The 27,585-nt window shown below is 42.4% G+C and overlaps 2 protein-coding genes and 1 long non-coding RNA gene across 8 annotated transcripts in view; 2 read left to right on the forward strand and 1 right to left on the reverse strand.

The window, feature by feature from the left end:
• Positions 1 to 192: 192 nt before the first annotated feature.
• On the reverse strand, positions 193 to 14,593 carry LOC118690985 (lamin-L(III)-like). 6 transcript variants are annotated; one of them, XR_004980934.2, is made up of 13 exons: positions 14,083 to 14,584; positions 9,914 to 10,070; positions 9,066 to 9,191; positions 7,994 to 8,164; positions 6,964 to 7,089; positions 6,620 to 6,840; positions 5,713 to 5,938; positions 4,964 to 5,071; positions 4,003 to 4,119; positions 3,802 to 3,906; positions 3,598 to 3,668; positions 2,317 to 2,348; positions 1,691 to 1,755 (listed from the first exon to the last, which is right to left on the reverse strand). XR_004980934.2 is itself a non-coding variant. In XM_054516286.1 (12 exons), the coding sequence occupies exons 1-12, from the start codon at positions 14,445 to 14,447 to the stop codon at positions 1,683 to 1,685; spliced, it is 2,031 nt and encodes a 676-aa protein (XP_054372261.1). In that variant the 5' UTR covers positions 14,448 to 14,593; the 3' UTR covers positions 193 to 1,682. The 6 variants fall into 6 exon arrangements, 5 of the variants coding, with proteins under 5 accessions (XP_054372261.1, XP_036245900.1, XP_036245901.1 ...); XM_054516286.1 differs by having other exon boundaries at positions 193 to 1,755; positions 3,598 to 3,906; positions 14,083 to 14,593; XM_036390007.2 differs by lacking the exon at positions 3,598 to 3,668 and having other exon boundaries at positions 193 to 1,755; positions 14,083 to 14,587.
• Positions 1,519 to 6,088, forward strand: LOC129046823 (uncharacterized). Its single transcript, XR_008508607.1, has 2 exons — positions 1,519 to 1,628; positions 5,869 to 6,088. It is a non-coding gene; the product is annotated as an uncharacterized LOC129046823 (long non-coding RNA).
• An 8,367-nt stretch (positions 14,594 to 22,960) lies between the features above and the next one.
• ADAMTSL3 (ADAMTS like 3) overlaps positions 22,961 to 27,585 on the forward strand; it is a 170,000-nt gene continuing 165,375 nt past the window's right edge. The window contains exons 1-2 of the mRNA XM_036389748.2: positions 22,961 to 23,047; positions 24,251 to 24,342. Of these exons, the coding sequence (XP_036245641.2) occupies positions 24,262 to 24,342 (81 nt within the window). The 5' untranslated portion in view covers positions 22,961 to 23,047; positions 24,251 to 24,261. The remainder of the gene's footprint in view (positions 23,048 to 24,250; positions 24,343 to 27,585) is intronic.

Genomic DNA, 27,585 nt, shown 5'->3' on the forward strand with positions numbered 1-27,585 from the left:
TGAGAAGAGAGCTGAATTCTTTACAAGGGAGCTGTCTACTAAAGATTCCTCTTAAGCTCATAGCAGTTCAGCTCTAGTTGAAGTAAGTGATAAACAGGAAAGCATAATGCATTGCTGAAGGTTTCTTCTCTCTGCAATCCCTAAAATCACCAGTTTTATTACTTCAAAGTCTTTTGAACCACTCAACAGAAATCAATGAACAGACAGACCTTTATTATTTAATCTGCAAATATTTAAATCCAAGACTGCTTTTATATACATGAAAAATATCTTTAATAGTTAAAAAAGTTTTAAGAAATAACGATAAATACAGCAAAGTTAGAGCAGCAGCTATTTCTGTTGTTTTGAGATGGAACAATAATTTGGATCTGCTAAACTCCAAGTCTTAAACCAGCATCTACTCTTGATGTCTCAAAATTAGAGTTCTTAAATAATATAAGAGTTTAAGCTAGCATAGGAAAACCTCACCTTAGCACCTTCATCCTCACACAAAGCAGGTCTTGAATTTGGAACTGAACACTTTGGCAAGGTAAAAGACAGTCAAAACACTACTCCAGCACTGAGAGAAACGTGCAGGCTCAGCTGCTCCCCTCCCCTCCTGCTCTCAGGTGGAAGTTTACTTCATGTGGCTCAAAGCCCTTCCTTTCCCCTGGGGCCAGCAGGAGGAGAGACAGAGTGACAGCAGTGCCCCTGGGCTGACTGTCCCCTCTTGAGGGTGACAGGACAGCATTCCATGGAGCACGGAGCTACCAGAGTGCCAGGGGGCTGCACAGTGGCCCATAACCAGCCTGCATGGAGATTTAGCACATAAATGCTCCAAGAGCAGGGAGTTTGATATGTTTTTCACTACAGTTGGGCCTTTCTAGCTTTGATTTTTGACTTAGCATTTGTTTCTCTCCAGCCCCTTAGAAAGCTGTTGGGACCAATCAAACAGTGCCAGCAGCACAGGTCACAGTACCTGCTCTGTCAGAATGAGATGCTTTTTCACATTTTCAGGATACATTTGTCTAAGTTAAGGCTGGCACAGCTCTGCTGTGATACATTGTACCTAGGAATATACAATACTGAAACAGGGACTTCCAGGTGCTATACTAGAGGAACAGTACATTTAGTAACAGGAAGGAATATTTTTGACAACTTGCTTTTAATTCTAAAGTGTTTCACTCTAGGAAGTGATCCAGACCAGTTTTATGTATCTCTGCATCAGGATCTGAGCAGGAAACATTTCAGACCACTCATCACTCTTCAGGACAGTGTTTTACTTCAGACTTGCTCAAGGTGCAAAGGTATGATCGGTCCCATGTTTCCCACTCAGGCTGGAAAAAGAAATTACCTTTGGAGAGCTCCATGTCAGAATACTGAGAAAGCTGAGGCAGCCTCATGTTCTTTGTCAAGTATTTAACATCCTTCTAGGGCACGCGTTTAGAAGCTTTGTAAACTCTGTACCCTTCTGTTTCAGCAGGTCACAGAAACCAGATCCTTGTGTAAAAGTAAAAACAACTTCACGTGGAGCTTGTACTCTACTGCTCTTTGTATCAGTGAATCCAAGGCCAGGGTCCAGTATCAGAAGGCAGGAGATTCCATCATGTAATGGACAATTCTTCTCACAAAGACGTCAGATGGAATATGTGAGTTCCAAATTCCAGATATGACAGAAGATATCAATACACATACAGTCTGTGTCACCTGGGACTGAGATGTGGTTTCAGATTATTGTCCACATTACATGACAGAACAGCTGGGATCTTCATTTTGCTGCAGAGAGAGAACATGAAAACATTAGGCTAATTAGCACGTGTACAAACTTAATATTTCACAGAAACTTAATATTTCTTGCTGGTTACCTACTTGAGCCTCATATAGGCAGGTAGGGTTTTTAGCACTTTGTACATTTAGTTACTTATTAATAAAGCAAAGTGGATTTTCAAAAGGCAGTACATGAACTGTACTACACAAGTCTTTAAGTCCATGCAATACATGAGCCTGTGCCTTCCTAAATGAAAGGCTGTCAAACTGCCCATCACTTCCTCTCTTCCCAAGCAGCAGAACCTTAATGGCATGCAGATACATGCTGCCCTTGTTAGGATGGTAGAAGCAGAAGCAAAACATGGAAACACTGCCTTCCTTTAAAGCACAGCATGCATTCTTCCCATTATTTTACTGCAGGCAACAAGCTAACTTCTGTTTACTAAGCAGCCATTTCAGTACTACCAAGGCAGCAAAAGCATATAGGTACTAATATCAAAAGTTTGACAGGAATTCAGCAGACAGGAACGGCATTAAAATTTGACTGAAAGTATTAGGATTGATTCTTACCATAAATGGCACACAACTGTATTGTAAAGTTGCTGATAAAACAGATTAGAAGTGTAAGGAAAAAAGTTACTTTTGCTTTCCATCACTGATTATTAAACAAGTCATGTAAGTAAATTCAAAAAATGCCTTTTAAAATAAAAAGAAGCCATCCTTTAGGAGAGGCCCTACTCTGAGTATGAAAAGAAGCTTGTATCGCTAATAGCCCAAAGGGCAGAACAGCATTATAGACCTCCTCAATAGCCTATTTAACTGGGTCTCACCATCCTTCAGTGAGACTGAAAATATTACAAGAATGTGCATGCAAGTCAGGAGACTGACAAATATCCTTTAAGCCACTTGGTATTGTAGTAACAGATATTTACCCAGATTTTCTGTTTGAAAGGACAAAAAAACAAATAAAAACCAGCAGGCAGTAACTGCCTGTTAAGGTACATTTTTTTCAGAAAGACAGTACTAAGGTACTTTTAAGTTCATTTTCAGACAGATACACTATGAAAATATCTACGAAATAATAGTGGGAGTCTTAACCTAGTGCAGTAAGACGTGACCATCCTTGTAACTCTGTAGGATCAGTTTTAGGAAGAGCTGCAGTAGCTGAACATTTGTCAGCAGGAAGGAGAGAGTTTTTAGCTAAGCATCCCCTTGCTCTCATGCTTTGGAGTTTGTACCATAGTACTGTTTCAGGTCAAGACACAAACCAGCTTGAATCAAGTACAGTCTAGAATTGTTTGGTTAGGACCAACTTAAAGCCCTCATATTAGTTGGTTTGGACCATTTCAGCAATTAAAGATAGCTAATAGTGTATCAAAAATGCATCAGATTAGACTTGTATTATGGTCAGTCAAAAGGCATTTGAGGTGGCTGGCTAGTCTTGCACAGGATATTACACCATGCAAGTTGGTAGCCAAAAGTTTGTAAGTATATTGACCTTAAGTTCACATTGAAATTGTCTTAAAAGCAATCTAGGGACACTGGAGTGTCAAGTCCCTTCATCCCACAGAAGTAGTTAGTGTTTGCATTCTGTTCTTGGGATAACAGCTTTAATTCACAGTCAGATATGTAGATGAAATGGACATTAAAGGTTGTATTTTCAGTGTGTCAATAATAAGATAGCAAATAATTAATGCTACTGTTTGATCATACTCAGAGAATAAGCAAAACTTCAGTTGCATTTCTGATGCAAAGCCATGCAAGCTACATCCTACATGGGACAAGAGACTGCAGCACTACTGATGAAGCAAGTTTTCTGTGAGGTGACAAGCATGATTCTCACCATCTCACCTGCTTAAGGATGCTCACAGGAACCACTATCATGAAACCAAACAACATTTCTTTTTTCTTCTTCTTTTGGTCTGACATCAAGAAAAACATTGAGAGTTGCAGGATATGAAGAGTACTTGGAGAAGTATTTTCACTTAGTAAGGAAAAGAAATGGCCATTGAATGACTCTGCTGACAGCATATACTTAAGCTTCAGGTAGCTTACCTGAGATGCAAACTCTGCTTCACTTCCAGTTATTTCTTCATAATCATCATCTTGCTCACTTTCTTCTTCTCTGGGTACAAGCATTATCTTCCTCTCTGCAAGTTCCTAGAATACAATTGAATTGCCACCAAGACCCCACAGGAATTAAGCACAAACAAGTTTAGCATTAGGACAGTGGAAGCATTTTATTATTTCACTTACCTCACCATCATCTGTGATGAGTGTAACACCAATATTATCTCCAGTTCCCCAAGATTTCTGAGACCTCCAGACCAGATCACTAGGACCTGGGCTAACACCAGCAGCTGCACCCCAGATCTGCAACAGATTTACAGTGACCTTCTGAAGAATCTTCTTCTATAGTTAGATTATAATTCAGCTGAACATATATAATTATTAAGCATTTTAATACCACAGACATCCAGTAGGAGAAACTGAACCACTGTAATCCCTGGCAAGTTAGTTCTTTTCAGGACTACCAAGAACGGTTGGTAAAGTTTTTCTGGCTGAAGATTGTAAAGCTGCAGAAAAGGCTGTTAACAGCTTCTGTCCAGTGTAGAGGTAGCCCTGCTTGGCCACACAGAGCATTTGGGTCACAGAGCCAAGTTATAGTCACAGACATGCTCAGGGCAGCAAGTTGAGCATGCAAGAGCCTCTCACCTGGAGTCACTCACTGATCTGTTGAACAAACTCCTCCACAGTTTGGAGTAGCAAGTGTAGAGTTCAGCTCTTTGATCACCATCACATGTACTTAGAGTATGATTTCAGAGCTAGTCTTTCTCTTAGTGCTACAGATCATTGCTGACCTGGAGTAGGCTAAGAGTTTTAGCAGGAGTCTGAGTCTCCACACAACTTTTATCAAGTCACAGGAGAATGGGAAAACCTAAAAAAGCCCTAGAATACAATGATTCTGTTTACAATAGAGCACACTCCAGTCTGGGATGATCCAAGTTCAGTTCAAGCTTTAAAGGAAATGTAATTAGCATTTCAGATCAAGTTGCTTCAAGGACTTCAAGGATTTTCCCCCTATCTATTGACATAAATAAGAGCTTTAGTTCTTTAGACACTTGGAGTATCTATTTAGTTTTCCATTTTACAGGAATCTCTACTGACATGTAACGTAAGAACAACTCTGAGGAAGTTTTACAAACCCAATACCTACTGTAACTTCTTGGCCTGCCTGAAGAGTGAACCTTGAAGGAAACTTGTAATTCACATCTGCCACACTTCCAATGCGTCGTCTCAACACCCAGCCATGTAGAGATTGATCCTGTGAGACAAGAAATTTCTCTCAGCATTACAGACCAACACCAGATAATTCAAACACAAGGTTCTTTCCAGACTCATGGACCAGTTTTAATCCCACTCATGTAGCATACAAGTATTTGACAATTTTGAAGAAGCAGTTTGCCAACACCTTAAAACTTCATGGGCCATTCTGTATTTCAGGTACTTTAGTAATGGCTAAACTACAACCTATATGTTTGAAGTCCTGATGATGAACTCTAATAGTTCTGGATTTTCAAACTAAACTAGTGGAAGAATTAGCTAATGGGCCAGATAAACCCTCTGCATAGATTAGATATCACCAACTCTATTCAACCTTTTAGCTGTTTTAAGTATTTTCAACTAATGCAAAGCCATCTTGATCCAATTTACTAGAGCACCCTATTTAGTTCATCAAGGGTGAGTGGTACTCCTGGTAGTGCTAGTGTGAATCTGATGACAAACAGCTGAAGGTGTTCAATTTCTGCATAATAGAAGCCCCTGCACCTCTACCCAAAAGCACCTCCCAGACAGCCCTGGGAACAGAGCACCTGCAGTACCAAAAGGTCAGTCTCTAGTCTGTCACTAAGCCAAAGCCATCCCTGAGCAGTCATACATTACAATGCAGACTTGAAATGGGAGTACCTCATTAGAGTGGTTTTTAAGCCTGACAAATTTCCCATCTGCATCAATCTCTTCAATAGATATATTTCCAGTAGCTGAAACATGCTGAATAGTCTTAAGTACAGCACTATGCTCCCTCTTCTTGGTTTCTTTGATTTTCCTTTTCTTCCCATGCAGGTATCGTCGGCCCTGACTTGCTGCTTGAGTTGCTGTGCTGTGTGAAGATGGACTGGGTGACAGCTTTAGCCTAGAAGGGAGTCAGATAACATTCACCTGAGTACCTGATGTGCTTTGCTTCTTCTCATACCTACCCCCTCCCTCTACATCCAAGCCTCACAGCTTCCTACATCCAAGCTTTCATGGAGTCTTGAATACAAAATTTTACTTTTATTGGCAAGAGTAGCTAAGTGGTTTGTTTCCTTTGGAAGACAGCCCCAGAGTCCAGAGCAGTTATATTGATAAGGGAAGATTCACAACTGCACTAAATATTCCTTTAAAGTCTCAACAGACACAAGCTTTAGTGAAAGTCATTTTTTGACCTTCCCTAGCATGTATTGAGAGTTCGTGTTTTCACCATGCACACATAGACAGGAGTTCATCCAAGTTCCCAGCTTTGTTCATGGAACTTGAATGCTCTTTATTTCTAAGATGTAGGACATAACTTTGAGAAAGTTGAGGAATGTTTAATGGACCTTTGAATTTTATCAGCTGGATTTATGACGTTACTTCATCTTACTATACCATGTGGTAGATATAAATGGATAGGGATATAAATGCCATTTACAGAAGATGATGCTTCAGTAACTAAATTACTCTATTAATGACATGCTTAATGTTTGTTCTCCCTCCACATTCTGAAGGATAGAGAGTTAGTGTAGAGGTCTTGAATGAAGCAAGTTCTCATAATGAAGATCTTGTCATAGCCTACCTATGTTCCTCTCCTTCCAACATCTTTCTGTACGCATTTATTTCCAAGTCTAGAGCCAGTTTCACATCTAAGAGCTGCTCATACTCTTCCAGCTGTGCTTGTGCCTGCTTCTGAACTTGTGCCATTTCTTCCTCCTTTTCAGCCATACGCCGTCGATGGAGATCACGATCGTAATCCAGCAAATTCTGTAGCTCCTTTATTTTGCTCTCCAAAGCAACATTCTAAAAGTAGGGGGAGAGGGGAAAAAAAATCAAACCATAAGCAAAGATTAGAGAGAAGAAGCCAGTATTTTGAATTGAGAATATATTAAAATAATTATAAGGTTATACAAATAAAGACAGAACCTGGCTTTGATATTGATTAACTTGAGAAATCAGAATATCAGCTCTCTTCTGTGTTTCCATCAGCTCCTCCCGAGCAGCATTGGCAAACTCACAGTTCCTTGCTGCAGTTAGCTGGGCATTCTCCACCTGTGAAAAAGTCACTGTTAGTCCTGAGTTGCACATTATCATGTATTATAAACAAGGAACACCAAGTAATTTTCACCTGTTACACCTGGAAATAGTTATCATTCACTGAAGTGTGCAGATACCAATAAAGTCCAGGTCAGAAAGTTCTGTATTGCTTTCCAGGGTAGTTTACACAAGTTTGACATTTAGGTCAGAAAAAGTCAGCAATAATTAGGTAGTGAAAATTTCTGGATTAGGATATTTCAGTTAATAATGTATGAGGACTTTGTATGGATATTAAGTAAATTGATTCTCCAGAAGACCAATGGAGAATATGTTTAGAAGCTGCTTGTCAAAGTGTAGAACTGCAGGATAATGGGTGCACAAATCAAACTATTATCACTCTTCCCCAAAAGGTCTATTATTAAAGAGTTCCTGCATCTTTACAAGCAGCATTGAATTGCTCTACAAATACCTCAATCTTGAGATATCCCAAGAAAGGATAAAGTGCTCCTTCAAGAGGCACTTACAGAATTTTTAGTGGAAACAAAACACAGGCACCCAAAGGGATTCCCTGAGTTGGCATGCAAGCTGGTGTGTAGGAAAAGTTAGATTTTATTCAAGACTGAAATTGCTTAATACAAACATAACACACCTTGGTCCTGAATCTGTCAGAAGTCTGAAATATGATCAACTTCTAATCCTTCCCTGTATTTATGCCTGAACCAGTTTTATTTGGGATCAAATGTTTGCAGAAATCCTACTGTCAAATTTGACTGCTTTGAAATCCATAACAACTTAGCCAAGAAGCTGTGCAGTGAATGCAGGGGCTCCATCTATCAGCTGTCTTTGCCAGTGTGACCTTAATTATGTCAAGGTGCAGAGAATTTCAGTTTTGTTTTACTGTCATCTTTTCCAAACTCACCTTTGCACTGAATGCTCGCTCCATCTCCTCTCTGTAGCCTTGAATTTGTTCTTCATGCTGTTTTCTGAGCCCCTGCAGAGCATCTGAGAGCTTGCTCTCAAATTCCCTTTGACGACCAGATTCTACTTCTGCTATCCTGCTCTCATGGACTCTTTTTGTCTCCTTGAGCTCCTAGAAGAAATTTCTCAGAGGATAAACAAGCCAATACAGTTTGAAACTGGATTTAGTGTGCCAGCTTCACAAATCCATCCCTGTTGAAGCAGATTTATCATTGAGTACACAGTAATTCATCTTTATGCATATCTTACTCATCCATTAAGTCTAGCACATCCACCTTGCTGCCTCACTGTTGTTTTTCCACCTCACTGCCAACATTGCTTAAACTAAAATGTAGTAAATATTTAATTTGCAAGACTAATTCTTTGAACTAGATAGATTCTGTTTGTTTTTTTAACTTAGAACACATGCATATACAGTTCAGTTTCTTTAAGCACTGTTACTTCACCTATTCTTGTTTTATTCAAAAAGTAATAGCAGTTAGTTAGAAAAATGAGAATTCTCTATCAAACCATACACTTTGAGATTCCTACCAGTAAGAAGGAAGCTGGTTTACGTTCATATATCAATTATTCATTTAGTTGTATGTACTGACTTCTCTCACAAGGGTTACCAGACACCTCTGAGAAGTGCTAAGAAATTTGGGAACACAAGTTGCTTAAAGGAGATTTAACTTCTTTTACGTTAGGCTTCAAGTAAACATCTGGAATAATTTAACAGTAACTAATATATGCACTATCACCTACACAAAATAATATATTGGGATTTCAGTTCTCTTTAGAAGAGCAGCCTAAGAAATTTCTCATATCCCAGATACTTATTGGTACTATGCTAGTTAACATGAGGCTAAGTACTTTCTTGAGCCTTCCTATTTAGGTGGATGTTATGAGCTGATGGGCTGCCACAGGTTGCTAGTTACCTTTTTAGAGAAAAAAGCAATGTTAAGATGGGCTTTAAGTGCATCCAAGGATCATGGATACCTAAAAAGATGCCTTGTTAATAAGCTAAAACATACATCTTCATGAAGGCGCTTCTGGAACGTCATTTCTTCCTGCAATGTTTTCATATGGTTTTCTAGGTCCACCCTCCTCAACATTTCACTGTGGAGATGCTTTTTAGTATCCTCCAGTGACAGATTCAGCTAGAAAAGACAGACAACAGGGTTATCAAAATTAAGAGGTATTTTTTCAAATTAGGCAGCCAATTTATTACACGTCATTCAACTTAATTACCCCAGCAATCAAAACACACTGGTTGAGTGAATTGGGTTACTTTGTGTACTCTTATGTCAGTGGGATCCAAATATCAGCAACACATAGAATCCTATTTAGCTGTTATGTAGACTAGATTTTCCTCAAGGCAAATATAGAACTGCTGTTAATCTCACCAGCTAAATTTGACTCCTCAAAGTAGACTTCTCATGAATCAATTGTACTATCCATATATATTCCTCCCCTTTAAACTGTAATTATTCCAAACTTCTTCCTACTAATATAATTTTTTGACACTTAATCCTCCAAATACAGTCTATGTTGACAAATTAATATACACTTTCAGTATTATACACTTCCCTGATGCGTTAGAGAATGCTACAGGGACTATAGCAGAACATTTCATCTTGCTTTGACTTTGGAACAAGAAACATTACATCCTATGGTCATAGAATTAAAGGTACCTACAACAGGTGGAAGTTTTAAGGAAACCACCATCAGTAGCATTTGCTGTCAGCAAGGTTTTTGTCCACCTGTCACGGTCATAGTTACCAGGCCTTCTCTGCTTTTAAATATCAATAATTAATTGAGGAAAATGAAGCAAAAACTGCAGGAGGAAAAACAAAGTTTAGATTCCAACAGCAAGCCTTACACTGAGTACGTGATCCTTTAATTCACGGAGCTCATTCTCCAAAGTCCGGTTCTCATTCAGGGCTGTTGCTAAATCAGCTTCCTTCGCATTTAGCTGGGCATCGAGGTCTCTCACACGAGCCTGGGCCACGTTTAAATCACTTTCTTTTTTGGAATTCCTACAGGAGAGAGTTTTACTCAGTTAAGTGCAGCTAGCATGGGAGAATTTTTCCTCAATGTGTTTCCCTTCAGAGGGGTCTGCGGTTAAAGACAGGAGAGGTTTGTCAGGCTCACGGTGAGAGCAGAAAACAAACCAGACAGGGCCCTCCGACAAGCATCATTTGTTATACTGGAGAGATTCCTGACCCATTTTCCAGCTCGTTCAGAGCGAAGCCCAAGCGGAAGCCAGCTATTTTCCACGGCATTCCCTAGGGGAGAGGGAAGGGACGGCACAGGCCCCCGGCTGCACGGGGAGAGCTGGGCACGCTCAGCGACCGGGGCCGGACAATCCCGCACGGACACCCCCGCAGCAGAGGCGGGGCTGGGGCCGCAGGGAGCGCCTCAGAGTCCCGGGCAGCCCGGGCCGGGCCGGGCCGTGAGGGCAGCTCGGGTCCCTCACGGGGCGGAGCGCAGCTGCCGGCGGTGCCGCTCCTCCTCCCCGCAGCACACAGGGAGCTTTGTCCCCCGGAGGCCACCGGCCGGCCCGGGGAGCTGCCCCGCCGGGGCTCTGCCTCCTGCGGCCCCTCAGCCACCGCCGCGAGGGACTCCGTCCCCTCCCTCACACCGCAGAGCAGGTACAGGGTGAGGGGAGCTTGGCTTTCAGAGCAAATATCCATCATCAAATACCCATATCATCTCCAGAGCAATACCCAGGCAGTGGAACCGCACGTACCACCTGGATGGCCATCGCCCTTCAGTGGCCATCGGCACCACAGTGGAGAAAGGAGAGAAGGGCCCACAACGAGCTCCTGTCAGGAAGAACACTGCCATAATTCCCCAGACTGCTCCAACTTTTAAAATCCTGCCAGTTGCCTGCCCACTATCCAGAAACAGAGTCCCTGCTCAAAACTTGTATTTGAGATTACAAAGAGTAAAGGAAGTCCTCAATTTATATTGCCAACACCAGCTCTGCCAAGTGGCAAAGTTGTGTCAACTCATACAACGGATACAATTCCAGTGGATAACTGAGACCAGTTGGCAAGAGTCCAAAGTAATTCTGCAGGATTGATCAACTTCAGAAAGCTTGAACTGCAAGGAAAGATTGGAAAATACTAAGGGTTGTTTAGTCTAGAGAAGGGAATAGTGACAAGAGACAGAACAATTTTTAAATACATGAAGGACCGCTGCATAGAGTTAGGGAATCTGTTTTCCATGCCTATTGCAGGAAAGACAGGAAGCTCCAGGCTTAAATTGCAGGGAGGAATACGTGGGTTAGATGTTAGGGAGAGGAAACTGGCAGTTCACCACTGAAGTACACTGCCTGGGGGGGATATTCTGGAGTCTCCATCATCTGGAATTTAAAATAAGGGTTACACAGAATCTGCTGGAAAAGATACAGGTATGGCTGGTTCCAGCACAGGCCTGGGGAATGTGGCTACATCAGGTGCTTGCTCAAGGCCTTTTCTAGCCCTGTTCCTCAGAGGCATTTGTTGACTGTGTTGTGCTAGAAGTTATTTACTCTTTACTCAGACTCTAGGAGAAACATAGCTCTACTAACAGTGAAAAACAAGATAATGTGCTGCAGTTTGAGGTTTCTTTCTTTCCTAGATATTAATTATTTACCTTCCTTTTGGGGTCTCTGCTACCCCTATCAGTGTATTACGTATGATATTAAGTATGTCAATAACACTATGTAATACTGACTGTTTCATCCTACAATAATATAAATTTCATTCTGCAATCAAAGTGTGCGCAAAAAGAAATTTCATTAGTATCTCTTTTAAGAGTTCACTTTCCAATGTAAGCGTCTGACAGCCAGGCTCAGGTTTTCTGGATTCTTTCCTGAAAAATACTATTTTCAAAGAACCCTGGTGTGAGACATTTCATCTTTAAGAGCAACAAATTAACAAAACTGACTTTGACAAGAGCATTTACTACCCCTTTAATCCAAGTTTGGGGTTCAGAACACCACTTTACACCCATATGCAGCAAGCAGTGACAGTTACAGTACTCTGCCACATTCCATATACCAACCATTCCAGAGCTAAGTGTGGCCTACAGACTATCAATTACAAGCAAAAGCTTTAAGGCACTGCCAATCACATTCCTTGTAAATCAGGATGTCACATAGGCTTGAACTGGAGAATTTAAACAATTTTACCAAAAGATATCAGGTGTGTTTGAAACACACCGCAGTTCGTCAAGGCCAGAGGATGTCAGCAGCAGGTAGAGAATTCATTCTTACAACCTCAGCTGCTACACTGTGTTTGTTCAGCAGCAAAATGCACGTCCACATTCCCTGGTGCAGAAAGGAACTTGTCTTGTCTTTCTCTGCTGTGTTATTGCAGTTGCTTTGACCTTCCTGAGGCTCTGAATTCAAACAATATGCTTATCTACAACTCCTCCTCCCCAAACATCTTTCACCTGCTTCCAGTCACCATTGTTTAAGTAGTAAGAAAAAAAACCAAATGCAATCAATTTATTGTTGTCAAAAACCTTGAGTCTCTTAATTAGTGAATAATAAGGGCCAGTAGTTAATGTTGTTGGGAAATGATCTAGTGACATTTCATTCTATAAGAGTTAAACAGCCCCCAGGTTATTTAGAGGGTGTGTATATATCTAAGGACACGATACCCTCAAAGTCTGTTCCAAGTCATCTGAGACATTTGCAGTTAGGCAGCCCAGATACAACACACATGAATATTAGGACTTCAGTCTAGTCCCTTCAGAAACCAATATGTACTATGTATCATTTCCCATGGGCTATAAATTTAACCACTTCTAAGACCTGGTTACTGTAAAGGAAAAAACCCAACCCAACAGTCTAGAGAATTGCATATCTGCCAAGTCTAAAGCTTTACAAACAAAGCCAGAGTTATGCAAACACAAAGAGCAGCGGAAAAGTCTTATAACAGGCATTACCCCTCTCCTCACTGTCCACTCAAGTGGCTGGTTAGATTTATGGTACAGATCTGTGAGCCAAAACCCAGCATGACAGACACAAGCCCAACAACTATGCAGCTTAAAACAGAAGCTTACAGTGAAAACGTGTTTGATTCCCAACTAGAACAGCTACTTGAGTCTATGAGGAGGCAATAGTTCCTCCAGGCATTAAAAGAAGAAGCTGGTGCCTGAATTTGCTCTGATACAGGTTTATAACAAGATGTAAGGGGACTGTGGACATCCAAATTATTACAAGTCTGTAACTGATATGGGGGTATAACAGGGCATTACAGCAGTGCTAGCAGGCTGTATATTTCTATAGAGGAAGCTTATTGGGATGGGACACTTGCTCACACACCTCTTCCTCCTTCTGGAGGATGGGACAGCACTAACATTGCCTTTGTTCAGGCTTGGTGAGCTTAGTCAAAGTGATTATTCCAGCCTCAGGACACACAGCTTACAAGAAAGCCAAGCTAAAACAGCAGGCAGCTCATGTCAGACTTAAAAGCCACTAGGAAAACTTCTGAGCAGAACCAACCTGGACCAGGTAAGCCATTCTGCTCCCAGAAGTATCCTATCTTCTATCTGTATTCCCCTCTGTGCAAAGTCTGAGCTAAACAGCCCAAAAAAAGATGCACTCTGATCCAAACAAACACTCCTTCCACTGCTCCATAACTCCCCATATAACTGCCATTATCTTCACTGTTTGTAAACACAGGTGTGGTGCCAAACCCCTGCAGCTACGCATTCATGGCCCAGAAGGGCACCCAGAACTCCACGTTCTGCAGGAGTCCCACGCCCACCCCAGGCAGGTGCTGAGGTGACCCCATAGCATCGGGGGCACTCAGCAGCGTCACCCCAGCACACCTCCGGAACAGGCATCAAGGAGTCTCCTAACCCCAGAGCGCAACACCTTCGGGATTATCACTCCTGCACGACCTGGACATGAAACATCACCGCACACTCCTCCCACAACCCACGGGCTGCTGCCAGCAGCATCCCCTTCCCCTCATCCCGCAAGAGCCCCGAAGAGGCGGCTCCCCGCGGTGTCCCCGGGCCAGGAGGCCTGCTCGGGGCCGGAGCACCGACCTGACGTGCAGTTGCCGGTGCTCCTCGCCAATCTTGCCCAGCTCCACCTGCAGCGTGGCCCGCTCGATGGCGATGTCGTCCAGCGCCCGGCGGGCGTCGGCCAGCTCCGCCTCGTAGCGGAGCCGCAGGCAGCCCATCTCCCGGTCGCTGCCCGCCTGGTGCTCGCTCAGCCGCTGCTGCAGCACCGACTTGTCGGCCTCCAGCGCCCGCACTCGCTCGATGTAGGCGGCCAGGCGGTCATTGAGCTGCCGCAGCTCCTCCTTCTCCTGCAGCCGGCTCAGCCGCGCCGGGCTCAGCGAGGACTCGGCCGTGCGGCTGACGGAGCGGCTCCCGCCGGCCGGCGCGGTGGGCAGCGCCGTGGCCATGGCAGCCTCCGCTCCGGGCCCCGCCGCCGCTGCCGGGACCGCCCCGCGCAGGACACCCAGCGCCGCCGCCGCCCCGGTATAAATAGCCTGCAGCTGCCGCCGGCCCGCGCCCAGGGTGGGCAGCTTAAAGGGCTCGGGCTGCGCCCTGCGGCCGCCCCGGCCCGGCTGAGCCCCGTAGAAAACACTTTGTTTCTTGGGTTTTTTTTTTTCCTCCCCCAGCCCCCCCCTCCGCTTTATCTTTCATACGTGCTTTGCTGCATCTTATCAGTCCAATGGTGCTGCCCGGAGAAGGAAAAACCTACCACAGCCCTGCGTTCTCTCAGACCGGTGCAAGGGGTCGGGGCGAAACCAAAATCCCAGCTTTAGGAAGATGCATGACAGCTGCAGCGATGCTCACAACTCCAGCATGCTGCTGCGTCAGTGCTCTGACTGTTGTGTCTAGGATTTTTTTTTTTTTTTTTGCAAATTGTTCAGCTGATGAAAATAACTGTTCTGCTCTCTGTGGGCGTTTTAGCTTTCCTGTCAGCCATCCCACTTATATGTTCTGCTTAAAAGCTGATGCGTAAGCAAAAGGAAGAATGGATGCAGAAAGAGAACCTGTATGAAGACAAATGTGTGAAGCAGTCTGTAAAGCCTTACACTAACTACATTTAATATAAATCAGTGTTTAGCAAGAACACTGGTTCTTAACAAGGGTTCAACAAAGGTTGCTTCAGCACTCCTTTAATAATGATGTGAACAGTGATAATTATCAGATTTCTCCACCAGCTACTTAATTTACCGGTTTTTACTTCCAAATTTGAGAGCAGATGCTATAGGAAACTCATTAAGTATCAGCATAAAAATCTCTGAACATTACTATAACTGTAAATTGCAGTGTTTGTTGTAGCAGTTACGAGAAACATCAATTAAGATCTTAGCTTAAGCTGTTATTTGCAATACAGAAAAATAATCTTGGCATTCTCTTAGAGTTCTTTAAGTGTAAAGATGGGTTTTCATGAAGAGTGTAGGCATAAATTCAAGGTCCTCTTTATAGGGGGACAGGTAGGTAAAAATAGGAGAACAACATAGTTTGCCCCAAGAGTGTAGCTGGGGAGTTTAGAATAAAGTCACTTATACCTCTGGATACAAAATGACAGCATAGATGAGGATACAGATGAAAGTGTGAAACCACAACATGTTTTTTTTTCTGACCATCTTTACACATTTTCATAAAAACCCAAAACATAATTTCAAGATTCTAAAGCCATGGGAGCGACATAGAGCCCATGTCGCTCCTCTGGTTCTTGTCCGAGCAACACCATCAGGAAATTCTTTCCTGCAGAGCTGTTCCAGCATTTTATTTTGATATAATGAGTACTTGTTTGTCCTTCATTGCCAATAGAAAGCTCAATTCAAGAAAAATAAAAAGCAGGTTTAAATCTGAACATGTACCTCTAAGACCAAGATGTGTACATCTGAGGGTTTATTTCAGCTTTGAAACCTCAGTCCTCTATGAAGAGCACTGTGATTGTGTGTCATTGCCATGCTTGATCATTGCATGGTACTGGCCATCTGTTCAAATACATTGTACGGTTTTGGAACAGATGCAGGACAAAGGAAGAAATCGCTATTCTAAGAATATTTTCCCTTCTCTGCCAAGGCTTTGTAATAATGCAAACAAAAACAGCTGAAAGAAATAGTTCAAAAATAGTCCCAACTAGTTTTATCTTTTGCATTCTTTACCTACTCTCCCTGTGCAAGAACAGAAGGAGGCAACTTTAAAAAAGCATAATGAAAATCTGTGGCTGATTCTTTTCTTTGTGATGCTTTTTTCTGACTTCTTTGATAGTCTGTATTGCTTAGACCACAAATATAGCAGAGGAATTCTTGCAGAGATAAGCCTGTGCCATCCTTTCCTACTGTTTCAAGTTTAAAGATATTAGGAATGTTCCAGGATTAAGAGATTGGGGGGGGGAATGTGGGAAAAGGTACACATCCCAGACTAAATCACAGTGAAAATATTATACAAATAGTCCTTCTACAGAAAAATATGGATATGGGAGATTTATTGGTGTTGGTAGGTGCCACAAAGTTAGAATAGAAAACATAGTGGATTTTTTTCAAGTATCTTAATAAGCCCTTGATCTTGAGTTGGTGAAATTAGATGAAAAAAAGAAAACAACAATGAAGTAATACAATAAAAAGCAGGGGAAAAAAATCTTTCTGTTATTCTTTTCTACAAGTATCTTCTAACTAACTCCAGCCAGGTGTAAGTAATGTGTGTGTGATTGTCCCAAAAATGTTGTCAGGGCTCCTGATGCACTAACAGCCATCATGACCTTGACCAGCCTCAGCTGAGGCTTCTGCGCACGCTGTGCCCAAGGCTGCTGGAGCTCCATTTAAGCTCTGGCCTGGCCTCAAACCCCACCCTTTATGCTCCCTTCCCTTGTGATTTTGTAGAGCTGTGGGCTCTGCTGGCCCATGGACTGATATTCTGGTTTGGTTTGTACCTGCCTTGTTATTGTAACTTTGCCACTCCTTGGATGAAAGTTTATTAGAGCGTGTCTGCTACGTACCATGGTAAGGTGAAGTTTCTTGATAGTAATATCTTTTTTTAGAGTTTATTTTTTTGTGACCCAATACAAAATGCTTGAATTCCTATCTACTTTTCCAGGGTTAAATGCAATTGTGGCTGTACATAGTAAGCAGTCAGGCTTGACTATTGTGACAATATTGCACTGACAAATATAGGCATAAATGCAGAATCAGCATGAACAATGGAAAGCTATGTAGCATTTTGGTGTTTTTCTCTGGATATTATTCTGCTCTGTAAGTCATGAGGGTCTTTTCCTAAACACCCACTGGAAACAAATCAAGGTATCACTGGACAGTATAAGACCTTAAGGAGCTGCTATGTATAGCAGTAATACTATTTCAAATGATATTACTCTGAGGGGTTAGGCTATATCAATAAATATCTTCCTAAGCAGTCTGTTTACAGAGAGCTGTTAGTGCCTCCCACGTGACCAGAGCTAATGAGGACAAATTGAGTTCTGTTGGCCTGATAATTGTTGCTACAGTACCAGAGTAGGTACTTTTCCCTGAGAAAATTAGAGATCATCCACTAGAAAGGTTAAAGGGCAGTTTCTGTGTCATTGGTGGCAGCACACAGAGATGGGAAAGGCCTTTGAAGAACACATCACTGTGTAAGTGATCCTCCTCTACAGGACTCCAGCCTGTGTCTCTATTTGCCTGGTTAAATTGAGCAGTACAATTCAGTTGGCTTATAATGGCTTTTGTCTACTATGGAACAAGCAGCCCTCTATAAGATGGTAACAGGGAAGAAATTAAATTTTTTGTGGTCTTAAAAGATACAGAAGTAAACAATAGGTTTTTGTGGTAGAATATGAAATGTAGAAAATATGCCAGAAAATAGTCTTTTGTGGGTGACACTGGGCAAATTCCTTGCTTAGGCTGTCCTGGTTTCCAGCTGCTAGTGACCAAACTGCTCTCAGCTACACACACAGAAGCTGTTGCTCTGTGTGGTGTGTGTTGGTGCTGCTGTGCCCAGCACCTGGCTCACTGTGTGAAGGTGCGTGGTGAAATGTGTGTTCATCTTCTCTTTTCACAGCCTTACTCTGTGTGTCACTGGTATTCATCCCCATGATGGATAATGCATTTCTCCCAACCTTTAATTTTTTTATTCCTTCTCCTGTTTGCTCCTTATGTTCACTTCCATTTCCATGTTGGTGTGCATTGTGGTGGATGCTCATGTAGTGACATGCACGAGTCTCTTGTGGCACACAGGCCACCTGCTTTGCTCTTCCCCAGTGAGCCATTACAGTGAGGGCAGGTCCTGCTGACCTTCGTCTGTTGCTCATGACTTGCAGTATAATTGATTTCCTCAGAGCCCCTGTTTATTCACCAAATATTGCCTCTTCCACATAGCTCTCAGTAACGTCCTGTTTTGCACAATCACAAAAGTGAGGGCCATCACAGAATGAGGAAAACGGGTCACTTTTGTTGCATGAAAAGAAAGTGGTAGACAAGCTCAGGATTTCAATATTCATATCTATAGTCTCAGTGGGGATATGTTATTCTGCAAGTTAGAAAGAGTATCTGTTAACACATAGCTATGTGTAGATAAACTGAAATTTTACCTCTGCAATGAGTTTTTCATTTTGCTTTATCTGCATTCAACCTTTATCAATATAAATTTATATTTTCTAATTATGTGCCAATATAATCACCTAAATCCTCTCTAAAATATATTTTGCAAACCCACAAAATGATCATGTAAGTGTATTATAAGTTTATCTCAAAATGCTTATTCTAACATTTTAGTTAAGGCTATGAACTGTGAGGTAGGATAAAAAGTAAGTTGGTGCCATTTGAAGGTGTGTTTGTTTTGCTCTTACAGTATAGGATCATAAATATGAAAATGAACCACAAATTGTTTTGCTTAAGCACCAAAAGGAATTTGTGAGACAAGAAAGGACAAATATTTATTCAAATACTTGAAATAGTGACCATTTGAATATATTGTTTAGGTAATTCTAGAGTCATTTGAATAAAAACTGAGAGAAAGACAGTGGTTTTCTTCTACAATGTTTAGATCTATACATAAGCAGTTTTTCCTTTCTGAAAGCCTCAAAATTTCTTTTTCTACTTACTGTTGTGATGGAGCTGTTTCCAAAGCCCAGGGCAAGGATCTACATGGAAAGCAATGGGTTCCATAACCCCAAGAAATGAAAGACAAGGTACTGTGGCTGAACTTTGTACCTTTTTACTAATAGAGGCTTTACTCTTGATAGGGTATAACATACTTGTGAAGGGTGACAGTGTGTGACTGTTCTCTGCCCTGGAGGGCTTGTTATTTCAGAGTAAACAAGAACCCTGTGCACACACAATGCAGGGCCAAAGAACTGATTAGACTGTGTCAGGGTTCTCATTACTCTAGCTACAGGAAATTTAACATTTTGCTTTCATTATTCAATCAGGTGCAGCTCTGTTACTGATAACTTTGAGATGTTGAACCAAAATGAAGTTTTTGCATGGGGCCTCTGCAGGATATTTCCAATTTTGCTATACATTATTCAGAATGCTGATTTATGAGCCAAATGTTGTTCTGCACTGTTTCAATGGATTTTAAATTTGTAGTTTAGCCAAACATATTTTCTCTTGAGTAGTAAAGACTTTTGTTGTGATGAAAGAATGGCCTCCATGAGCATCAGATTTGTGTAGCTGAACTTGGTTTGGGGAAATAATTATATATAAGTGGAATCTGTTGAAGAGGTATGTCTACCTGCATTTCAGGACAAAGATAAATAGAGAAGTGCTGAGTTTCTCTTTAAAATATGAATGTTTTCTATTAATGTTCAAAGAGGGAAATTTGGTGGTTATCATGTGATTTAACAGAGGTTTTTTGTTTGCCAAATCAGAGATTTAATTTCTTTTTGGTTTGGCCCTTTGGCAGCTATATCTTACAGAATCTTTTTTCTCTGCTACTTCTGCCCACACTGTTAACTGTAAGTTGAAATTTTCTGTTGCAATGACCATAAATCAAGAAATTACAAACTATTTCATGGTTATGTTTGATAGTGAAGACACATGGTCTTAAGTCTGTGTAAAATGAAGAATAACACCGTCATATTTCTAAACATTGTCCTCATTAGAGCCCATGCCAGCTGTGCAGATGGATGACATTGCTAGTATGTGTTCAATGGAATAATAAGTGCAAACATCCATATTTCACAATTTTGTGAACAGTAAAGGCTTTAGAGTTGTCATTTTCATTGTAATTTAAATTATATATATTTTAGACACCAGCCAAAACAAAGCATATGTGGAATACAAAAAATGCTAAAAGCAAGAGACAAATACATTTGAACTGAGTGTTAAAAACATTGCTATAGTTTGTTACTCAAAAATCTTATACTGGCTCTGCTGGGCCAATGTGGCATGAGTGGGAATTAAAAGACTGTGTGGTGACAACTGCTAGGAAGATAATACCTAAAGCACTTGACACTGTAATAGGCAAAGAGCAGAAGTTCTGCCTTGAAGAGTTTGTACTCTGTGCAAGACAGGGTAAGCAAAAGGGAAATCAAGCATTTTCTTAGAGAATTAGGTTTTATTTTAAGCTCAAGCGGTTAATTAGTTTTTGCAGGATTGCTGACAAACTTCTCCAGGTATGAGAATTAGGTGACCAGAACTTTTAATTTGTGGCCCTTTTAACTTCAGGGTGTCTGCTATGGAGCTGCAGGTGCTGTGAATTTTGAAGTGCTTGTTTTCAATCACATCTTGCCTGGACACCTGAGTTTCTATCAGTTTTTGCTTGGCTCAGCAGAAGAGGTTATGAAGACCTCCAACAGGAGTCAAAATTTCAAAGCTTCCAGATTCACTGGAAGTTTAGAGAGAAAAGAGTAAAGTGGCAGGAGTGTGTTGTGAGGCTGAGTGAAGAAATTAAATTGGATATATGAGAACACAAATCAGCATTCAATGAGAATGATATTCACATAGGAAAATGCCCTGTTTTCACATAGGAAAGTGCTTTCTAAACCCCTGCGTAGTTTCTAGTAGTAGGCTAAAGCTATTTTTATGCTTCAAATACTGTTATTTTCTGGGTGCTCATCTTCCTTGCAAAAAGGATGATTTCAATGCAATGCAACCAGACCTATGGATTATGGGGGAGAATGGAATTAACAACACCTAAGTAATTTCAGCATCTGGGGTAGGACCTTCCAGATCTTCACTTTCCAAGGTAGGTACCACAAGGTACTTGTGTTGTTTACTGTAGTGCTGCTTTCTGAAAACTCCCCGAGGGGCATGCTTGTGGGTGCTTACCTCTGTTTTCTTATGTGCTGTAAAAATTCAGACATAGTATCTCTAACCTGGGATCAGGATCACATGAGGGATTAGGCATGTGTGTAAACAGCAATCTGGCTTGAGTTGCTGAATCTGATGTGAGCTAATCTAGGCTGCTTTGTACTACACGATTTTTCTACACTTAAATTTATTGCAGATGAACAAATGTTTATAACACTTCTATATATTAATTGTAAGAGAATAGATATTCTAAGTAAGAATGGTGCCAGCTGGGTACATTCCTAAGAAGATGGCAAGTCTTGAGGGTCAGCTTCATCTCCAGGGTTTTGACAAAGTAAAATGTCCTTTTTACATTAGATGATCTAACGGCCAAATTCTGCCTTTAAAATCACCTATGATCAAGTCTGAAGTATATGCTACCTGCATGGGTATATAATTTTGGAAGATAATTTCAGGATTATGACTGATGTCATAGTGAAATAACTGTTTAAGTAAGTGTGGCAACTGAAATGGAAAATGGATGGAAAGCCAGGCTTTCCGGGAAGCTGATACACTTTCAGCTGAGCGGTGCTAGAAAAATAGCAAGGTCCTTAGCAGCACTCTTGCCTGTTACACAGCCTATTGTCATCATGTACAGACTAGGAAGAACAGCTTGCCTCAGGTGTCCGGGCTGAGACAGACCTGAACCAGCGCAGCCTGTGGGTTCCAGCGGCTCGGAGGAGGCAGCCCGGGCAGCGCTGGTGTCTCCGCGGGGTCCCCGCGATCCTTCGCGCCGCTCCGGGCCGGGCGTGCGGCTCCGCTGCCGGCCCCGGGCTCTGCGGGCTGGTTTCAGCAGAGGGCACTCTGTTCCTAACGATAGAGGAGGCGCCTTCCCGTGCTGGTGAGAAACCTAAACAGATTGGAAAAGTTTCCAGTGCAACATATTTGAACAAACTCTTCATCGGTTATGTTTAGTTCACTGGAGCATATTTTTAACTTCAGTGGCAGGGATCAGAGCCCTTTCTCTACGTGCTGCTCTTAGCGGACTCGACGAAAGCTTGGAATATCAGTGGAAGCCGTAGCACAAAGGTAGAGGATTTTGGCGTTCCTGTTTAGAAGCTCGAAGCTCAGAGGGAGAACGAGAGCAAAGCTGTTGTACGAGACATATTCGCCAGATTTACAGTAGGAAACCTAAAATTATTGTAGAGGGCAGCAAGATTAAAGACCTACTCGGTGTGCGAGCAGATTTGTAGCTGTATAGCGAGAGTTACTTGCAGATGAGACACAGGATGGTTGCGGTTTTGGAAGCTGCTTTGCATCAGATTCGGGGGCTGACTTCACGGTAGCTTTTGCCCCTCGGGGGAAGACGAACCACTTGGTCCCGGGCTGCCGGGGTCTCGGCCCCCGCCATCGGAGCGTCGCCAGTGCCTCCGGAGGAGGGGAGCGGGGGGGACCGGGCTCGCTTGGCCGCCCGCCCGCTCTCGCTGGCCGGGGAGGCAGCGGCTGCGCGGGGGGTGCCGGGCGAGCCGCGGAGCGGGAGCCGGGCCGGGCCGGGCCCCGCGCCGCAGGTGGAGGCGCCTCCGGCCAGGGCCGGGCTGCGGCGGGCGGGCGGGCGGGGGCGGCCCGCTGCCAGCAGCCTGTAGGACCTTGGCTGAGGCGCGGCGGTGGGCTGGAGCCTGGCGTGAGGGAGGGGCCGCCGCCGGCGGGGCAGGATGCTGCATCCCCGGTGCCGTGACAGGCGAGGCTCTCCCGTGCGCCGGCCGTGCCCGGCCCGTTCCCCGCCGCCCTCCCGGCTCCTCGGAGCGCCGCACCAGGTGGGTGAGCCCGGGGCAGGGCAGGACAGCCCCGAGCCTCTGCCCCGGGCGGGGTCTCTCGGCAAGGGGAGGGGGGCGGCCGCGGTGCGGGGCGAGGGTCGCTCTGGAGGATCTCCGTGAGGGCACGGCGGAGCGGGCGCTCCGGGAGCGCAGCACCGGCACCTGGGAAATAACACCGGAGCCTGGTGTGCTCGGCCGCTTGGGGCTCTCGGCAATGCCTGGACAAGGGGGAAAAATAACAAGTCTTCTATTATTGTCATAGTTGATACTTTTGAACGACAAAAGCATCCAGGAGTGCTAATGACTTTGGGAAGAAGGGGAACTTTACGATGCTTTTGGAGGGAGGGAATAAAACGCCTCTTTCTGTAAGGAATCTTAATTATGTTTGGTTGAACAGGTGCAAGAGCTGTTTTTGTAGATGGTTTTCCTTTGGGATGCCTGCTTTTTTAGAAAGGAGTACTTTATTTGAAGGAGATGTTTGTATTCACTGTGTGACTTGGCAAACTTGTGGGCTGATGCCTGAGGGGAAGGAGGGCTGATGGTGTGTGTGTGTATTGGGGTGCATAAAACTTGCACTGCTTTGAGATCACTCTGCTAGTGTATAGTCTAAGGTAATAAGTGCACTGGCACAAGAAATCAACAGAATTATTAATATTATTACATGATGGGTTTTGGGCAATTTTAAAGTGACAAGCCCATGCTGGCCTTGTAATTGTGATGATCACTAAATTGATGGATTTTTTCCCTGAACTATTATTAAACCCTGATTGTTTAGTCTCTGAGCTTCCAAAGGCAGTGCAAATGACTGCTAAAATCCCAGGGCTGGGCTTTCATCTTTGAATGGTGGAAGTGCTGGAAAGTACATCAGGAGTTCTATGCTCCTTGGATTTTACATTCGAGAGATCAAGGTGGGAGGGATTCCCAATTTGATCAATTCTCCTACATTCAGGAGATGCCCGAGCCTGTCCGCTGTTGCGAGCTTCCCCGGCCCCTCATCGTGGTGCTTTTCCGTGCCCTAATCGGAGCTGCTCACCCTGCAGGCTGTGCTCATGGCATGCGCTGCTCCTGCCGCTCTGGCCAGCGCAGCGCTGCGGTGTTTGCATTGCGCTGCTTCCAGCGGCCGGCCCAGTTTGCTTTAGTCATTGAAATTCTGGCGGAGCCCACTTGATTTTGTTTGTAACTTGAAACAATTTCTCTCAGCAGAGCCCCAAGGCATGAGGATGGCCAGCCCTAAAGCCGCTGGGCTGTCCTGGGAGATCACTTGGCTTGCTTTTGCTCTCTGTGCTCACCTACAGGTAGGTAATAAACTTGTTGCTGTTGTCATTTCTGGTCCTGTATCAGGGAATCTTGCTGCACACTTTGCATTACTGTTTTAAACCAGAAAACTGCTGAAGGAGCTGCTCTGTAATTAAAAGTCTCCCAATGAGAACATTCTCCTTTCACCAAACTTTCAAAGACATTCATGTGGGAAATGAATATTCTCTCTCCTGCTTAATACACTGTAGCTGATTTTGCCAAAGGGTGACCAAAGGGAGATCTTGCCGGATGTGTAATGCCATAGGTCTTTCTAGGCAGCACAGCTGTTCTTTACCCCCAGGAGTTTAAGCACCTGACAAATGTTAAGGTGCTGTAAGTGACAAGGGTTATAGAAGTACCTTGGTAGAAATATCTAAAGCATTTGGAAATGGGAAGGCAGGGAAGGTGGCCCAAAAAGATCTTTGCTCCAAGTGTTCAATGAGTTCAGGAACCATGGAGGAAAAACCATAGCTGCCATCTGATCTATTGCCTGACACATGAGCCTAATCAGTTCCAAGAGGTGAGTATTTCAAGAAATATTGTGTGCTGTATGCTGCAGAGATGTGTTAGAGGATGTCATTCTCTATACTGATAGTTCCCACAGCACAACGTGTTTCAAGGATTCTTCAGTCTTAAGTACACATAAATCCAATAAATCCTTAGAAAAAGATGACTAAATAAACTGAGATATTTTTTTAAGAGTAGGTAGGAACCTTTTTTTTTTTTTTGAAGCACTGTAGTAGTCTTCAACAAAAAATTAAGTTCTTTAAATATATTAAGTGTTGTTGTGTACTGTTTGTATTATTGCAATGCTGAGAAGTGGAGCCTGATGTGCTGGGCAGTATATAAACATACATCATGAAGAATTTTGAATTGAAGAACAATACAGCAGGGAAAAGGAGTATGAAGAAACTGAGGAGACTGTAGTAGACAGCTGAGTAAGCTGTGATCAGTTTATGGTGGATGTTGAGGTTCAAGGTAGTGGGAATGGGGCTCCCCTGCATCCTCAGTAGCACTGGTGAGAGCTGTGAGTGATTTGGCAGGTGAGGAACACCTCCTCTCTGTGGGTATGGTTGCAGCTAACCAGTGCACTGGTTACTCGAGTAAAGAACTTGCCATTAAAGTAAAAATTTACATCTGTATTAATTGTGCAGTGAAACACAATGTATTCAACACATGTCTGAGCAGATAGGGCCACAGTGGGATCTGCTTTTTGCCTGCATGTTTCTTATGCAAGGACAAAAATGTTACAGATTTGCTGTGCCTGTTCAGCTTGTGTTTTTGTGAGCAAGCAGTTGAGTGCTGCTGTAATAACCAGCCCCATAAAACACTCGGGAAATAGTGCATGGAGTTCTGTTAATAGTTCTGGTCAAGATAAGAATAGAAGCTCAGAGAAGGGACATGTTAATTTTGATTTTCTGCCTTTTGGTTATGAAGAGATCATTTTTTAGAGTATTTTTCTTGTATTTTTTCTTTCATATTTTTCTTATTGCAGACCTGGAACCAGTAGTGGCATAGTTTCCTCTTCTCCACAAATGATTTGGCATAGCTTCACTTGTCTCTTTATAATAAAAACAACCCAAACACATTGTAGTAATCAATTGGCTATTGTGAGTAGCTTTATGAACACTTCAATCCAGGTCAAATTTTATGGTCTTGATTGTCCTTTAAAATACTGTAATCTGTTTGGCATATTTGAGTTATTAGCACTTAACCCCAATCTTGTAGGAGGCCTTTTTGCTCCTAAGTTTTAGGTGTTTTATCACAATTTTAGGCACATTAAAGATATTTTATATTATTTAACATAACATTTTTGGTATCCAATAACCATTAATTCTTTAATTGGTTGCTTGGGGCCATACTAAATGGACCACACACAGTCATTTTACCCTAATATTGTACCATAACTTCCACTTCTGTTGTTTTTGGCTATTAAAGTGCTTATGTCTAGAGCTAATCAATTAGAAACAATTGGATGCTGGGCAAGGTCACAAGTCTATGTCATATCACTTATGTGCAATTGATTAATTTCATCCTGCTTGAGGCAGGTACAGAATAAAGAAAATGACCATTTAAAAAGAATGTGGTGGAAATGTGGTATGAATGTAATGCAAAGAAAACTTTAACATGAGAAGTTGTGAAAAAGAGGTAGCTGTCCCTGAGAAGCAATGGAACTTAACTTTGGTTATAGGAGTCCTTTCTGATTCTTCACAGCATGGTAATAAGCAGTGAGGTGTTTAGCTGGGCTCCAAAATTATCTCTGCTCTTGCAGACGTGCTGTGTCTCAAATTTGACAAAATTATTTTGTAAATGGCAAATTAGTTGCTGCACTAGTAGGTAAATTAGATTTCCTAGGATAACCCAGGGAATATTTTACCCCTGAGCATTGTTGAGCTGGCTGATTGTTAAATCTGCTCTGTGACCAGGAGCAGTGACATAAATCACTCAGGAAGAGATCCCTTGTGGGTAAGGCTTGGCCATGTTCTTTTGCAAGTACAGAGCTGACCTTTTCTTGTATGTGCCAATATAAATGAAATTAATGGAACTGCATTAGTCTAAAGCCAGTGGTAATACAAGCAGATTACGTATGTATGTCGTTCTTGAAAACAAACAAGATATTTGGTTATCAAATAGTAGCAGCAACATGGAGCAACTCATTGTTTCTAGAGATTTAAATGATGGCTCTATCCAAAGAAGTTACTATGTTCTATTGATTATGTGTATTTGGGAATGTTAGCATCCCTAGCATTGGATTTATTGCTAAATATTGTTTAAAAGTCTCCTAATTTTCCTCAAATTGTAGCAGGAGAGCTATTAATTCTACAGATTTTAGGAGAAGGTTAAGCTAACAATTCAAGTGTCCAAGCCCAGTTCTGCTGTTTTGAAGTGATCTCTTGAGTACACATTGCTTCATATTGGTAATTGGAAGGGCAGGATGTTCAGCCTGGTAACCAAGTCTTTCCTAACCTTGTGATGATATTTTATTACACCATTCAACTAGATGCTGTTATATTTGTTATGAAAGGTATGTAGGACTGTATATCTTTATAGTCTCACTAATGGATTACTGGCAGGAAGAAACGATGGCTATCAGATTTGTATGGGCAAATATATATCAAGAATTTTACACATGGATTCATTTTAGATTTATTCTCTGGTATGTTGTTTTCAAATCAGGAATAAGCTGATATTTTCTTAGGTTCCTATGGTCTAAATTAAACCCTCTACAAGTCAGTGCATTT

Source organism: Molothrus ater, chromosome 13 (assembly GCF_012460135.2).
Source record: "Molothrus ater isolate BHLD 08-10-18 breed brown headed cowbird chromosome 13, BPBGC_Mater_1.1, whole genome shotgun sequence".
NCBI classification, from domain to species: domain Eukaryota; kingdom Metazoa; phylum Chordata; class Aves; order Passeriformes; family Icteridae; genus Molothrus; species Molothrus ater.

Excerpts from the sequence above, each read along its gene's own strand:
- LOC118690985 (XM_054516286.1), bottom strand. The coding sequence starts at position 14,447 with ATGGCCACGGCGCTGCCCACCGCGCCGGCCGGCGGGAGCCGCTCCGTC. Across the intron at positions 5,939-6,619 it reads TTGGAAGGAGAGGAACATAG|GCTAAAGCTGTCACCCAGTC; the intron begins GTAGGCTATGAC and ends ACTCCCTTCTAG. Across the intron at positions 2,349-3,597 it reads CTGTGAGCATCCTTAAGCAG|CAACTTTACAATACAGTTGT; the intron begins GTGAGATGGTGA and ends CTGTTTTATCAG.